The sequence below is a fragment of the Seriola aureovittata genome, chromosome 1 (genome assembly GCF_021018895.1).
Source record: "Seriola aureovittata isolate HTS-2021-v1 ecotype China chromosome 1, ASM2101889v1, whole genome shotgun sequence".
Classification (NCBI taxonomy): domain Eukaryota; kingdom Metazoa; phylum Chordata; class Actinopteri; order Carangiformes; family Carangidae; genus Seriola; species Seriola aureovittata.
Window position 1 is genome coordinate 14,933,817 of NC_079364.1, and position 15,958 is coordinate 14,949,774.

General features: G+C 40.5%; 1 protein-coding gene across 3 annotated transcripts in view; it reads right to left on the reverse strand.

The window, feature by feature from the left end:
- trim66 (tripartite motif containing 66) overlaps positions 1-15,958 on the reverse strand; it is a 42,947-nt gene that overhangs the window by 2,589 nt on the left and 24,400 nt on the right. Inside the window, exons 2-17 of one of the 3 annotated variants that reach the window (XM_056372363.1) lie at positions 11,278-11,499; positions 10,124-10,337; positions 8,469-8,598; positions 8,029-8,145; positions 7,727-7,841; positions 7,310-7,456; positions 6,394-6,511; positions 5,372-6,204; positions 3,794-3,832; positions 2,996-3,202; positions 2,240-2,369; positions 2,039-2,120; positions 1,769-1,949; positions 510-1,426; positions 259-382; positions 72-146 (exon numbers count right to left, since the gene is read on the reverse strand). In XM_056372363.1, coding sequence (XP_056228338.1) covers positions 72-146; positions 259-382; positions 510-1,426; positions 1,769-1,949; positions 2,039-2,120; positions 2,240-2,369; positions 2,996-3,202; positions 3,794-3,832; positions 5,372-6,204; positions 6,394-6,511; positions 7,310-7,456; positions 7,727-7,841; positions 8,029-8,145; positions 8,469-8,598; positions 10,124-10,337; positions 11,278-11,286 — 3,438 coding nt within the window. In that variant the 5' untranslated portion in view covers positions 11,287-11,499. Of the gene's footprint in view, positions 1-71; positions 147-258; positions 383-509; positions 1,427-1,768; positions 1,950-2,038; positions 2,121-2,239; positions 2,370-2,995; positions 3,203-3,793; positions 3,833-5,371; positions 6,205-6,393; positions 6,512-7,309; positions 7,457-7,726; positions 7,842-8,028; positions 8,146-8,468; positions 8,599-10,123; positions 10,338-11,277; positions 11,547-15,958 lie in introns of all 3 variants that reach the window. The other 2 variants (XM_056372373.1, XM_056372380.1) reach the window with 2 other exon arrangements.

The window sequence follows — 15,958 nt, forward strand, 5'->3', positions numbered from 1 at the left end:
AGAAACATGAGGAAAACTACTATGATGCTACAGTATAATGAAAAATGAATGAGAAAAGTGTGATCACTTACAAGTGGACTGACGGGCTCATGGAAGGGAGCGCTCAGGATGTTACTGAGGATCAGAAGAGTCAGCCGCTCACATTTCTACAAACAGTCGACCAAGCATGAAAAAAATTAGTTATAAATGCAGGAAAAGGAACAAACCACAAAACCACTAGTCATCATTATTATTAATGCAGCGAATAAAATGACCTACTCTCTGGTCATATGCAGACAGTCCGTGTGCCAGTTTGTGTTCTCCAGATGTTCTCTCGTTCTCACAATCGTATTCAACCTCTGGCTGCACAAGATCTCTGCACAGGCTGCACACCCAGTCACCTCTGAACAGGAGAGGGAAGAGCGTCAGGTTGACAACAACGGTGCTAAATAAACAACCTAATAGGGGGTAAGAGTATAATGTTAAATGTATGCATTTTCTTATTCTTCTATACAGTATAAGAAGCTTACGAGGGGAAGCTGAGCAGAGACGGGATATGGCAGGACAGATGGAAGACTTTTGGACAGCCGTCACAGCACAGCAGGTCCCCTCCAATCAGACACACAGCACAGAAGTCCTCACTCTCCATCTCTGCACTGTCCTGCCCTGGTTGGACTTCGTCTGGCCCCCTCAGAGGTGCAGGGTTTGCGATCAGAAGCGACCTCTGAACAGGTCCAATGTGGGGCTCCTCTTCCAGGTCAGAGCGAAGAGGTTGTGGGTCATCAGTTGCCAATTCAGGTTCAGAGTCAACGTCAAGCTCAGACTCCACAGAGCCCTGAGAGTCTGGTGGCTGATCGGACGCAACGTTAGAGTCAGTCTCAGCCTGATAACTGGGGTCATATTCAAGCTGAATGTCAGATTCTGTTTCAGCATCGTCTGATTCTGCATCAGCGTCCAGCCCCTGGCCATCCTCTGATCCCGCTCCTGCATCTGATTCTGGGTCTGCCTCATATTCGAGACTTGGCTCTGAATCCCCTGCAATATCAGTGTCTCTGCAGAGTCCCATCTCGCCTGCAGCCGCTGATTTCTCCTCAGACAGACATTCAAGTTCCGCCTCAGATGAAGACTCTGCATTTGGGTCAGAATCTGGTGATGCATCTGAGTCTACCTGTGGGTCTGGATCAGCCTGGGAAACAACTGTTTCTTCTGAGACTGACCTAGGGTCAAAGTCAGAGTCCAGATCCAGTGCAGAGTAACTCTGTGGGACATATTTAGGGTCTGTGGAGGGCAGTGTGAGTGCTTTACAAGAGCGGAATCTTCCTTGGTTGACAAACTCACTGTTGGTTGACTGTGTGGTAGACTGATTATGAGTTTGTCGCTCTGAAGCATATGGTGGTGCTGTGAGTGAGCGGGTGGTCCTCCTGGTCTCAGAGCTTCCAGCTATCCCCTACATTTACAACAGAGGAGAGGAGAGGAAGCTTTTATCTTTCTTTTAATTTTTATTAAAAAATACTGTACAGTTTTTATGTATTAGTAAAAGGGATTAAATAATAGTTCGACATTCTGGGAAATTCATGTTTTTTTTCTGAGAATCAGATGAGAAGATTGATACCTACCTAATCTAATCTCTTACTACCAGCCACTGGTTAAAACAATGACTATAACTATGTAAATAAAGGTTGTCATCAGTGATTTTGAAAATGTTTTGAAAATGTTCTGCAATCTGACTGCTTTGGTGTTATTCACCAAGATCACCATTCGTCTACTGTATGAAAGAAATGAGACGTACTTGAGGCACTGCATTATGCCAGGTTCTCTGTGGTGGAGGAGTTTCACTCTTCTCCATGGTGCTGGCAGGTAAAGGGTCACTCTGCCGTCGTCCGTGTGGAGGGAGCTGAGAAACGAGTATTTTGAGACGCTCCAAGCAAACCACTGGAACCCTGGGCCTTCCTGAGTCCTTCTGAGCATCTCTGTTATTTTTGAGGCAAGTAGAGGATGAGTGACCTTATTTTCATGATTTATACATGGACAGATGTTTGACTTGACAGTTGTTACACACCTGTTGCTGCCATTTCTTGACATCCTGCATTTCTCCTTGGCCTCATAATCAATATTTTCATTTAAATAAGTAAAAGAATTGTCTAAAAAAAAAAAAAAAAAAGAGAGAGAGTAATATGATGACCACATATTCACAAACTTTGTATTTTGTTTATTTGAGGATATAAGAATTAATTGCATGCTAAAGTAGTATTTCCAGCACCTGGCTCTGTCTTATAGGACAGCAGAGGAGAACGGTGGCTGCTGGGGGCGGCTGTGTCAGACGAGGTTTCCTTGACAACACAAAGCACCCCATCTGAAGATCTCCTCTGTCTGGGATCCATACTGGCATACTGAGAGCAAAATGTAAATGTAAACGAAAACTGTGTAAGCAAACTTTTCCGACAGAGGAAAAAAACATTAGTTTTTATTAGTAAATGTAACTTGACTAGAATGATTTTTTTTTTTTTTTCATTTTCAAACTTGTAGGTGGGGCAAAAAGGCCCACATAAGGCTTTATACGCCTTTTTCACATATGCAATAATAATCCCCAACACCTCTAAGCAGTAGACCTGTAAATTGTGGATTGTAGATGTTCGGATTTCCATTTTTCCAGTTTTTTTCCTTTTTAACATGGATGAAAAATTTATGAAATGCTCGGAAAAAATTAAATTTGAAAATGTACAACTGAGCAACTCCATCTGTTTGAAAAGGATCATGCAATATGATAGAAAGCTCCAGAACAGCTACTAAATGGATCTTGTGGTAGGACAGCTACTACCAGTTTTAATCACTGAAACCAATCCCTATCTTTGTGGAACTGTGTGTGGCTACAGAGATTAGTGCTGCTATTAGTATTTCTCTTCAATGAGAGCTCACATATGGACAGTGCACATCTTAACTGTGATCACTTCTACTGTATCTGACATCAGCGCTCCAGCTCCTCCACACGTGTGATTGTATTCTGATAAAGGGTTACCTTATTTGCAGCTCCTGCCTCTAGGCTGTGAGTGCATCCTGTGGGCCTTTCAGTGTAAGGGCTGGAGGATGGGGCTGCCAGTTCTGCCGGGATGCTCTGGGAGCGTCTCTTCCTCCTCGCGCACACTGTACTAGGGCTGAGCCTGCTGCTCTGCACGTCAGATACACAGTCATGGGCTGTCACTGACACCTCCAGGGACGTAGATCTCTGTCAGTAATACAAACACACAGATCTGAGCAAGGTTTCAAGCTGGATCACATGCACAGATGCACCTGTTCATGCAATTAACAACAGAAAGGAGAAAAAAGGGAGTGGGATGTGTGTGGTGGAAAAAAACCTTGAGTTTCACACGTGGACGCACACACGCACAGGCACACACTGAATTAACAAAAACATCACTCAGAGCTCATTCTGGGACTGATTCAAAACAACTCAGCAAACATGGGGAATGGACCACACAGCTGCATATATTACTCTTATTGTACAGAGAATGAAAGGTTTGGTTACAACACCAATTATCATATGTAAATTCACCATCAGGGGTTCAGAGTGGCCCTTTGATTAAGTCAGAACTGCAAATCACTAATGCGAGTGTCCTGAAAAGCTCCTTTAAACGCCTCGGCTGTGTCTTCAGCTAATGGAAGCAGGGGGGCTGGCAAATCATTTAACACCAGTTCTTTTTTAACATGTCCCTCTTTTCTCTTTTTTTTTTTCTTTTTCTAGTGCGCCATCATACATATTCAGGCCAGGCTGACACCGAGCACGTGCTCCTAAGTATCATGCGATTAAAACACTTACCTGATCCATGCCCCTTGGGAGAGGTATGCAGGATTCAGACTGTAGAGGAAAATAGACTATAATCCTTCTCTCTGGAATGAATGGTGATGGTGGTGGGGGGGGTTGGTTGCAGGAATTTATCTCAGGGTGCAAACCAGCTCGACTCAAACTCCCACTGTTCCCTTAGTGACTCATTAATGACAGGTTAAGTACATAAATGACTGCGCCCAAGTGGGTTTATGTCGTTTTGAGATGCTGTGACTTGAACATGTAAAAAATGATATATCTTTGTGCGTGAAATCATGCATCTTGAGACTTTTTAGAGAGGTGATTATGTGGCTGCTCAACCCTCTGGCATCAAGTTTGACTACGATGAACAGTGCTCTCCTGTATCTAAGGATGCATTTGCTATGAACAGCCCAGCTTTAATTGTCAGAGCAGCTCTTTGTTTTCCCATCATCCTCTCTTCATAAAAGCAGGAGCAGATTTCTGTTGCACCATCTGCTTTCAGGCTAGCTGTCAACTGTAGGAAGTGATCATTCTGGTATTAAAATAAACTGTGTTCCTTTTAGTTTCAGGTGTTCAGAAAATATACAATAACCCCTTCCCATATGTGAAACTTTTTCTTTGTGGCTTTTGATTTAACTTTATTTTTTAACTTGTTATTGTGTGATATAACTTTTGAATAAGGCTTTGTTTCCTTTGTCTGTTTGTTCTTTCTGTTTCTCTGAGCAAGTGTTAGAACATCTGTGTTTTAAAGGAAATAGACCTGACTGTGATCGATTCGTTGTGGTTTTTGAGAAGTGTGTAAAAACAGCACTGTGTGGTTTACCATGTCATGAGTTGTGAGTTGGGTGAAAAATTTGTTTGAGCCCATAGAAACATTGCAGAACCACGTGTGAAATGAAAAACCGAAAACTGAGATACAAAGAATCCCACCACATGTCCTACTTTGATCTCTTGTTAGATGCTGATCAGAGACAAATATGTATTCTCAAATAATGGTCACGATTCTGCTGCTTTACTTCATGGCATTATGAAGATGATTACAACAGCATTAGCATTGCTGTAAATGTTAGCTGCATTTTGATCTTCATTTTTATGCAAAGTTGTCCCTTCATGGTTTAAGACAAATGTGTTTTTGCATGTAATATTGTATGTAAAATGTATTTTATGGTCAGGTAAACCTATTTGTATTTTTTAGTGTGTAATGTGACTGAGAGCTCCAGAGGAGCTGCTGGTGAGATTACTGTTTCCATGGTCAAGAATGAACTTTCCATCTCCAAGTGTGAGCCAACATGGATGAGAAGTCCTTAAAGGGCTCAGAAAAATTGAAATTTGAACAATAACATGACAACTGGGCAACAAACAAGAAGTTTGTGTGACATTACAGCTACTGAGTGTGGACCTTGTGGTGAGATTTTTGACCCTGTCATTTTTAGTAATTGATTATAATGATTTAATCCCCAGTGAAGTTTACTGCTGTTTCAGCGCATATCTTTGCCCAAACTTTTAACATTCAAATTGGAGGGTTCCTTTCTAAAAAAAATAACACAGTATCAGTCAGTGTCAGGGTGTGCTGTTAGCTTAATCTCTCACCCTGCCATCCCTGTGGTCTCTGAGCATCAGTGCAGGTCTCGTCCTCTGCTGCTCTTCTCTCAGCTCTGCTGCCAGAGGAACACGACGTTGCTGCTGCTGCTGCTGGACAGGACTCTGCTCACTCCTGTCCTGCTGCAGGTCCTCGTCCAAAAGCTCTCTGCTGTCAACCACTGCTGTGTGACCACAAGTCTCCTGCACTCTGCATCTCTCCTCCCAGCTCTCTTCAGTCATCACATCTCTGTCCACAGCTGTTTGGCCAAGCTCCTGCTGCAGACCTGTGCTAATCGATAGCTTCCCCTGACACCGGCCTGGCCTGCTACGGTCTGCACTTAGCTGTGCCTGGCTGTCTGAAAGAATCTCTCTTTGGTGTGGGTGATGAGAAAGATAAGATTTAGACTGAGAGTGGGGTTGGGAGTCAGCAGCTTGTGGCTGGGATGTAGATCCCCGACTGCAGTTGAGCTGGATGGGTCCTATGATCGTGACAGGTGATGTAGGCTGAGGACAGTGCATGGAGCTCTCTGTGTCCCAGCACCTCTGCAGCTGCTGGCTCTGATGCAGGGAGGCAGAGATAAGGGCAGGCTGAACACAACTGGGGTTATAAAGTGTGGCCTCCACCTGGCTTTTGTCAAGACCGGGCCGATCAGGCTGAGAGGGAATGCCATGCAGGCAACACATCTGGGGCTCACAGCAGGACTGGTATCCACATCCTGGCTCTCGTCCTCTGTGAAACACAGGTGGCAGAGCCAAACAGGTGATGGGCTGAGGCCTCATAATGCTGGAGCAGGCAAAACCCTGAGGATAAGTGCAGTTTCCCCCTTCAACAGTCAGATGGCCTGCAGAACAATACAGTCACAGTCACAGAGACAAACTGAATTTAACATTTATGTCAAAAACATTTAGGAAATTCACTTAATCCTGTCTACAAAATATTTCATTTTCATTCTGATGCAATAACATTTTGATTGAGGGCTATAAAATATTGTAAGAGAATATTCCTCTTGCTTCAGTAGTATTCATTTTACCTAAAGAGGAAATCTGCTTCATCCAGAAACTAGCATCCCAGTTGAATTTGATCTTGACAGGATTCCAAGAGTCTGAGTGGAGTGATGGCTCAAGCAGTTGCTGCATCTGGAGTGAAATCTGCAGAAAGAATGTAAATTCTATGTATGAAAAACATGATGCATTTTTCTACACCGTCTTCAATGATTTCTACAGTAATAATACTACAAGATAAGATAGGTAAGATAATAGATAGATATTAGATATTAGATAACAATGGCATGATAGTAATTATTTTAAACCCAAGCTGTCAATAACACAAGTGCAAATAACCCAAACATACTAACATACTAAATTTTTAGCTGCACCAGTGGATTTGAGTTTCGGTTGAAAGACTATGCGAGCAATGTACTTCTGCACTTCAAAAAGTTGCAGGTATCAAAAAAGACAAATTTACAGAATAATGGTCAAAACCGATGCAAGAGTCCAAGATATCCGGAGTTTTTGTCCTTTGTATGGTTCAGGCTCCAAAAACACTGGATCCTACATCTCCTGCCTCTGTTTGGTAAATGCCTGCATCTTTCAAACTCCATCCTCCTGGTTTATAGCACAGGCTGTCTGCTTAAAGCCATAATAATTGGGCTGATGCAGCTTTTGTAATTTTGTCAGGCTTACTATAAGAGACACAGAAGACATTGTACACGTACTTTCACTGGTACAGTACTAAACTCTGACTAGTAAACTGACCTTTCGCTGTATAATCAGTGGAATACCCCTTGAAATAAAGATGTAAGACGGTTTACTTTTTGAAAGACGACAAAAAGAAGCATACAACCTGTTCTTCTACTCCCTCACAGTAATTAATTATGAATTCCTCATAGGACTGTATGTGTGTTATAGTAAGGCAGTGGACATCTGTTTACAGTCCTGTCACCGTACCAGAGCCCTGCTGAAGAGCACCGGGCCTCTGCAATGGTGGGTCGTAGCCCAGGTGATGAACTTCTGAACGTGGTCCAGCTGGCTGCAGATCTCTATTGCCCCCTGCAGCTGATCCTCCAGACCCTGCTGGAAGTCCTCGGAGATTTTCTATGAAGACACCCATAAAAATGCATAGGGTTATGTGTAATTACTGGCACACAGACAGGATCACTGCTTGGCTGTGGGCTAAATCGATGACTCTTTTTCTGACAGACTTAGTTCCTGAGATGTTGGCTTAAGTAGCTTTGACATATTATTATGGGCTCTCGTTTGCTTGCTTTCGGGACTGATTACATCACGGCCATTTCAGATTCTTTGCATGTACACTCACGGCTGGCTGAACGATAAGAAGGAAAGAAAGAAAGAGAAAGTAATTACCTCCAGTTGCTCTATTAATAGGTTGGCTCGTTTGTTAAGCTCATTCATCATAATCATCTTTGCCATTTTAATCTGGTTCTCTGCCTTCCTGTGTGCAATCTTTACTCCATGAAGTCTACGAAGACAGAAAAGAGAAAATAAATGGCTCAGTCCTGGCAGAAAAATCCCAAATGCAGAAGAAGAGAGCAGCATTTAAGACATTAATTTATGCATTAGCTTGTTATACTTCACACTTTTAAATTTGTGGCAGAAGTTGCTCAGACTTGGGTGTATGATTATGATGACTCTGAGTCTAAACCAACCTGCCCTCTATCTTTTTAGCATTGTTCTCTACTGCGGACCTCCTCTCCTCCACCTGCACCATCAGGCTCTCAAACAGCCATTGCTGATCCTGGAGGGCCTTCCCGATCTGCACCACCCTGAACACATGAGAGATCACGGCACCAGATAGAAAGTTCATTAATTTATTCTTTGGGCATGCAGAACACCAGAATTAAATTAGTTTCCCCTGGGGACACGACATTATGCTGGTGACCTTAGAGGCAGCTACTGTACTGTAACATCACAGAAAACAAAAGCGCATGAATACTTAATGGGTATTAGGTGGGCCAAGGGTAGTGTATGCAGATACAGATGATAAAAGTGACAAGACAGTTAAAGGGTGTTGTTGCTCAGAGGAAGTTTTTAACCTGCGGTTAGCCCTTCTCTGCAGTGTCCTTGTGCTATGTATCTCAGTACTGACCTGTGGTTTTTGTGGGAGGACAGGTGACAGCTGCTACAGCACAGAAGGTCACATGACTCACAAAACAGCTCCAAGGGCTCCTGTCTGTGAGAGTGGCACATTAGGAGGGAACAAGGATACGACCCCGGGCCTAAAAGACAGAGGGAGGGAGGAGGGAGAGGGGAGAGAGCGAGGGGCATAAGCAACACTTGACAAGCAATTCACACCCAGAGCTAGAGGAGGGCCTGCGGTATGCAGCATTTAAACAAAAGCTTAGGAAGTAACAAACAACTACAGTGTAGTCTGCCAAACATTAAATTTTATCAAACTAATCAGGCAAGTGAGAAACTAGTTTAAACTATTATTTCATCTTATTTGAGCAATTGAGGTGGATTTTGTTTTCTTGTTACCAATAGAGCCAGACAAGCTGTTTCCCCATGCTCAATTTTTGTGCTATGGTAAGATAATTTGATGGCCTTCAGATTCACGTTTACCATACAGACTCTGCATAGAGTGGTATTAACCGTCTCATCTAACACTCTGCTAGAAAGGGAAGTATATTTCAGAGGATGGGCATAAAGTTTTGCAGGATTTATTACACCATTGGATGCCAGACTGTTTTGAAGATGATGAGACTTGTATTATTTTTTCAACAGGGAGTCCTTTTTGAAAATGACCACAACGACTGAAAAACAAAAGACTAATTGGTAAACACGTATATTACACCTTCATATTCATATAAAGTGGTCCTGCTTACTTTGATAAAAAAAAAAACGAAACAAAAACAGTACAACTGCGGGAAACCTCAAGTTGAGGTTGCAATGGGACTGTGTTAAACAGTGCTGGGTGCCAAAGATGTAAGTGAACTACATTTCAGTGCAGTGGAATAGGCCTTTAATGCATTAACAACCACGCACACACACACACTCATAAATATCTCTCATGCATTTCTAAATAGGTCACTGTAAAAACTGTTGGCCCGCAGAACGTCTAACTATAGCTGAATAAGGCTAATGAACGCAGCCCTACTGCTCTCTGCTGGCCAGCTCACCTCAGCCAACCCCCTCCTGCCTGCACATCATCACACATCTCTGTGGTAGAGAGCTGAGCATCACCCTGTGTGCATCAACCTGATCTGACTGACCACATCCTGTCTGTCAGCGCAGTCACACAGCTTTTCTCACAAGTAAACAAGCAAAACAGTAACACTCCCACATCATAATAAAGGTGTCTAGAATCTGCTCGTTATGATCTGACAACGTGTGCAAAGCAAACCTGCAAAAGCAGATGGTAACGAACCTGCCAGGCATACTTGAGGGTCTTTAAATAGCAACACACTAATATTAGCAAAAATGAAATTGTGTGAGCACTTGAGAATCTGGGACATGTTTTAAAGAAGAATGTAATAAAACACAGGGATCTCCAGAAACTATTATCAACCATCGCAACTGTCATGCATTATTCATTGCAATGGTTCCTACTGTGACATGATTAACAAACAGAGCCCAGAAATGAAAACAAAACCCAAACAGGTTTTCACACGACAGAGACACAGAGAGAGAGAGAGAGAGAGAGAGAGAGAGAGAGAGAAAGAGAGTGTGTAGTACCACTAATAATCTGTCATACTGGCCTGGGAAGTGGCTGTAACAAAATCTTGAAATGCATAAATAGCTTGCCTTGTCCAGTTGGTGGCAGGGAACTGGAGCCTCTCTGGTGCAGGTCAGGACACTGGGTGGCACTGGGCCTCTGCTGTTGGTGCATGTCTGTGTACTGGGATGTAGCAGGAGCTCTCTGATGCTGATGCACATCTGTGCACTGGTAACACAACCACTTGTTGCAGAGTGTGCACAGACTCTGGGCAAGTGTTGGCTCTGAGCACTCTGAGCAGCTCTGACAGAGACACACAAAGAAAAACCTCTGCTGCTTAAAATGTACAGTGCACGCACACACACTTTACACACACACGCACACACACACACACACACACACACACACACACACACACACACACAGGGCTATGTGATAAAAATATGAGGTGACAGTTTGAAATATTTGCGTTACTGTTTTACTTTGTGCTACATCACACTTCCGAGACTTTTTATTTGTTATCATGCTTGCAAACTCCTGACTGCAGACGCTGAATAACACGAGTGAGCTCCTCATGAAGATAAAACTAAACCTTTGCTAAACCATCATTTCTTTACGTAAATGATTTAACTTTCCAACACTAAGCATTAGACATTGTAATGTATGTATGTATGTATGTATGTAAACATTAAAAAGGAAAGACATAAAAACTGTTAAAATAAGGACTTTTACAATTTTATTATTACAAAAGCACAATAAAACTAATTTCACTCCCTTGTGTTGTTTACTTTTTCTTTTTGTTTCAGAGCACAAAAGCTGTCAACTGAAATCTAGTAAGATGATGCACAGTACGGCTATTTTCACCTGAGTAATACTTTATTATTCCCTGTGGGGACATTCATCTTCTGCAGGTGACCCTCCTACAAATTTAGGAACAGTGAACAGTGCCTCGGGACCAAATCCAGTTTTAAAACCCCCATGCCTCGTGCAAAGGCAATGGCAGGGGTATTCCTAATATCTAACACATCTTTTAGGGTGGGAAGAGAACTACACAAACATAGAAAGCATAACAGCTCTACACAGATAGGCCTCAAATTTCCCTTAAGGTCAATCACAGGTTCAACAGTGTCAACTCAGAAACTGCTGCACAAAAAGAAACAAACTCCTGATGAATTAAATCTCTAGCTCTGTCAGAAAAGAAGAAAAATCCCAATAGGAGACAACGGTGAAACAAACACCTTACCTTCTCCATTTCAGTGCTTTGAGAGTGGAGCTGTTGCCTTCTCAATGGGAGGGAGAGGAGAAGAGAGCGAGCAGTCTGACGCCTCAGCAGCAGTAACACTGAGGCTTCTAGCTAAGGCAGGAAGCAGTGCGCACCGAGAGGTGGCCCCAGAGGAGACAGCTTACATGACAGCCTCACTGTGCTCTCTCCTCCCCCAGTTCATCCATGTGTAGGACCCCTTCGCTGCAGCAGAGGAAAGGAGTGTCACGTTCAAATTCATCCACTGCTCGCTGGTGCAGCCAACAAAAAAAACAGAAAGAGAGAAAATCTAATCCTTTTTCTTAAATAAGCCTGTGCATAATAATTGGGAATTAGGGAGATAAGATAATTATTTTTTTGTAGGGCAAAATATCCCCGGAAGCCCTTTCCAAAATGGAAGAAGGAAGACCAAGTGACCTACAATGAGGGAGGAGGGAGAAATTGTAATGTAAGCAACTTTTAGTTCTTTGGAGCAGACATCGTGAGGCAAGATTAAGTGATGTTGGGCTCCGGTTGTGTCAGGCTGGGCTAGGACAGGCCGGCTGTGGCCCTCTTCCCTTTGTCAGCACAAGGAGGGGACATATCCCAGTGGAACTACACGTTAACGTAGCACACCGAAACCGGGTCAGGCTCTGATAAGCTCCAGATGGGACGCCTGCAAGTCTCTCCAACACTGTGAAATCAATTAAGATTTTAACACAACATGTCAGGAAAATGAAAAGCACTAGGAAAGTCAGAGGAAAGAAAAGGAACTAAATGTAGACAAAGAAGAAGAAAACTTGGACACAGGGGATAATGTTAAAATACATTATCTGCAAAAGAAGCAGTTGCATGATGATATGAAAGTTGAAAAAGGGAACTGGGGACGCTAAAACACACACCAACCATCAAATATAGCCCAGAATCAAACCAATGTGACATCTGGAGCTGTGACTAAGTCTGCCTAACAACAACCCCTGCAGCCTGACCTACAAATCTGACAACTTTCTCATCCTTGGGTGCTTCAGTGGGGAGCTCAGAGCAATCCCATTCCCCACTGTGCACTAAAAGACCCAATTTGAAACACAATTAGTCAGTCGTAGTACACCTCTTGTTCACTCAGCTCTGTAGCATTTTCAAACTGCGCACTTGCTTTCGCTAAACCTCCACAGCATCTATCTGAGACCTCCTGCCAGCTTCTCTGCCCTGCTAAGTGAAGCTGGCACTAGAAAAGCATGCCACCCCAAGAGATGTCATAATAATAGAAACCCGTGCTGTGATCTCTCCCTTGAAAGCACTCCCCTGTAAAACATCTATTAACACTAAGGTGATGAGATCAGAGAAAGCAAGATTATCTTCAACAAGAGCGTAAGTTTGCATATGGATGATAGGGACTTGTCCCTACAAATATTTTGGGAAGACAGAATCATCCCTACCAATATTTGAGTGAACTATATTATGATATTTTTACGCTTTACTATACTATGAGTTTTTTATGCTTTACTACACAATGACGTTTTAATGGCTTACTATTCAATAATGTTTTTATGTCTTATTGTACTGAGGGTTTTTATGATATTTCATACCTTACCATACTATGACATTTCTATGACATTTTATGCTTTACTATACTTCAAAGTTTTTTTGATTTTTTTTTGCTTAATTATACTATGATGCTTTATGACATTATATGCCTTACTATACTATGAGGTTTTTCAGTGTTTTCATGCCTTTCTATACCATGACATTTTTATGCCCTACTGTACTATGATGTTTTTTTAATGTTTTTATGCCTTATTATATTATGACGTTTCTTGACATTTTTATGCCTTATACTTTGACGTTTTTTCATGTTTTCATGCCTTATTATTGTATGACTGCTTATGCCTGAATATACTATGACCTTTTCAAGACATCAACATCTTACATACATGTTTTCTTGGTGGTCCAGTGGTTACAATCATTACCTCCCAGTAAAAAGGTTGTGTATTCTAATCCCGATCACCCCAGATCCTACTATACTCTGATGATTTTCTGCCGTACTATAATGTTTTTTGATGTTTTTATGCCTTACTATACTATGACTTTTTGACTTTTTTATGCCTTACTATACTATGACTTTTTTAGAACTTTTTGTGCCTTACTTAATTGTGACTTTTTTTACTTTTTATGCCTTACTATACTGTGATATTTCTATGCCTTACTATACAATTACTTTTTTTATGACTTTTTATGCCTTACTATACTGTGACTTTTTTTTACTTTGTATGCCATACTACACTATGACTTTTTTATGCCTTAATATACTATGACTTTTTTTCCCTTACTATACTATCATGTTTTATGCCTTATTGTACTACAATGTTAATTGACGTTTTTATGCCATACTATACTATGATGTTTTTTGACATTTTATGCCTTATCGTACCATGACGTTTTTTGACATTTTTTGCCATACTATACTATGATGTTTTTTTAAGTTTTATGCCTTACTATACTATGATGTTTTATGCCTCACTATTCAATTACATAATTTGACATTTTTATGCCATACTATACTATGATGTATTTTTGACATTTTTTGCTATACTATATTATCATGTTTTATACCTTATTGTACTACAACGTTAATTGACGTTTTTATGCCATACTATACTATGATGTTTTTTGACATTTTATGCCTTATCATACTATGACGTTTTTTGATATTTTTTGCCATACTATACTATGATGTTTTTTGACATTTTATGCCATACTATACTATGACGTTTTTTTTAATTTTTGGCCATACTATACTATCATGTTTTATGCCTTTTTGTACTACAACGTTAATTGACGTTTTTATGCCATAATATACTAAGATGTTTTTTGACGTTTTATGCCATACTATAATATGATGTTTTTTCACATTTTTTGCCATACTATACTATGACGTTTTATGATGTTTTTATGCCTTACTGTACTACAACGTTAATTGACGTTTTTATGCCATACTATACTATGATGTTTTTTGACATTTTATGCCTTATTGTACTCTGACGTTTTTTGACGTTTTATGCCTAACCGTACTATGATGTTTTTATGCCTTACTGTTCAATTACGTTACTTGACGTTTTTATGCATACTATACTATGATGTTTTTTGACATTTTATGCCATACTATACTATGACGTTTTTTGCCATACTATAGTATGACGTTTTTTGACGATACTATACTATGACGTTTTGTGCCCCACTATACTATGACGTTTTTATGCCATACTATACTATGATGTTTTTTTGACATTTTTTGCCATACTATACTATGACGTTTTTATAAATTATAGTATTAGGCCTTTATTGACAGTGCAGTAGAAAGAGACAGGTAATCGGTAGGGGGAATGACAGTCTGATGCGGGACTTGAACCGGAGATAAACTGCAGCGAGGACCTTTGCCTCTGCACATGGGGCGGATGCTTAACCAACTGAGCTATTCGAAGTCCCCCTTGTGTTTTTTGAAATTTTAATGCATTACTATACTTTAACATTTTTTGACATTTTATGCCTTATCGTGCTATGACGTTTTTTGACATTTTATGCCATATTATACTATTACGTTTCGTGACATTTTATGCCATACTATACTATGACGTTTTTTGACATTTTTTGCCATACTATACTATGACGTTTTATGCCTTACTGTTCAATTACATAATTTGACATTTTTATGCCATACTATACTATGATGTTTTTTTGACATTATATGCCTTATTGTACTATGACGTTTTTTGACGTTTTATGCCTTATTGTACTATGACGTTTTTTGACGTTTTATGCCGTACTCTACTATGATGTTTCGTGACATTTTATGCCATACTATACTATGACGTTTTAGGATGTTTTTTGCCATACTATACTATGACGTTTTTTGACATTTTTTGCCATACTACTATGACGTTTCGTGACATTTTATGCCATACTATACCATGACGTTTTATGCCACACTGTACTATGACGTTTTTTGACGTTTTATGCCCCACTATACTATGACGTTTTTTGACGTTTTTATGCCATACTATACTATGATGTTTTTTTGAAATTTTTTGCCATACTATACTATGACGTTTTTTGACGTTTTTATGCCATACTATACTATGATGTTTTTTGACGTTTTATGCCCCACTATACTATGACGTTTTTTGACGTTTTATGAAATACTATACTATGATGTTTTTTTGAATTTTTTGCCATACTATACTATGACGTTTTTTGACATTTTATGGCATACTATACTATGACGTTTTTATAAATTATTGTTATAGGCCTTTATTGACAGAGCAGTAGAAAGAAACAGGAAGGCAGAGATAGGGGGAATGATATACAGCCAAGGGCAGTCAAATGCGGGACTTGAACCGGAGATAAACTGCAGCGAGGACCTTTGCCTCTGCACATGGGGCAGATGCTTAACCAAGTGAGCTATTTGATTTGATGTTTTTTTGACATTTTATGCCATTACTATACTATCATCTTTTATACCTTATTGTACTATGACGTTTTTTGACGTTTTTTGCCATACTATACTATGATGTTTTTTTGACATTTTATGCCATACTATACTATGACGTTTTTTGACATTTTTTGCCATACTATACTATGACGTTTTATGCCTTACTGTTCAATTACATAATTTGACATTTTTATGCCA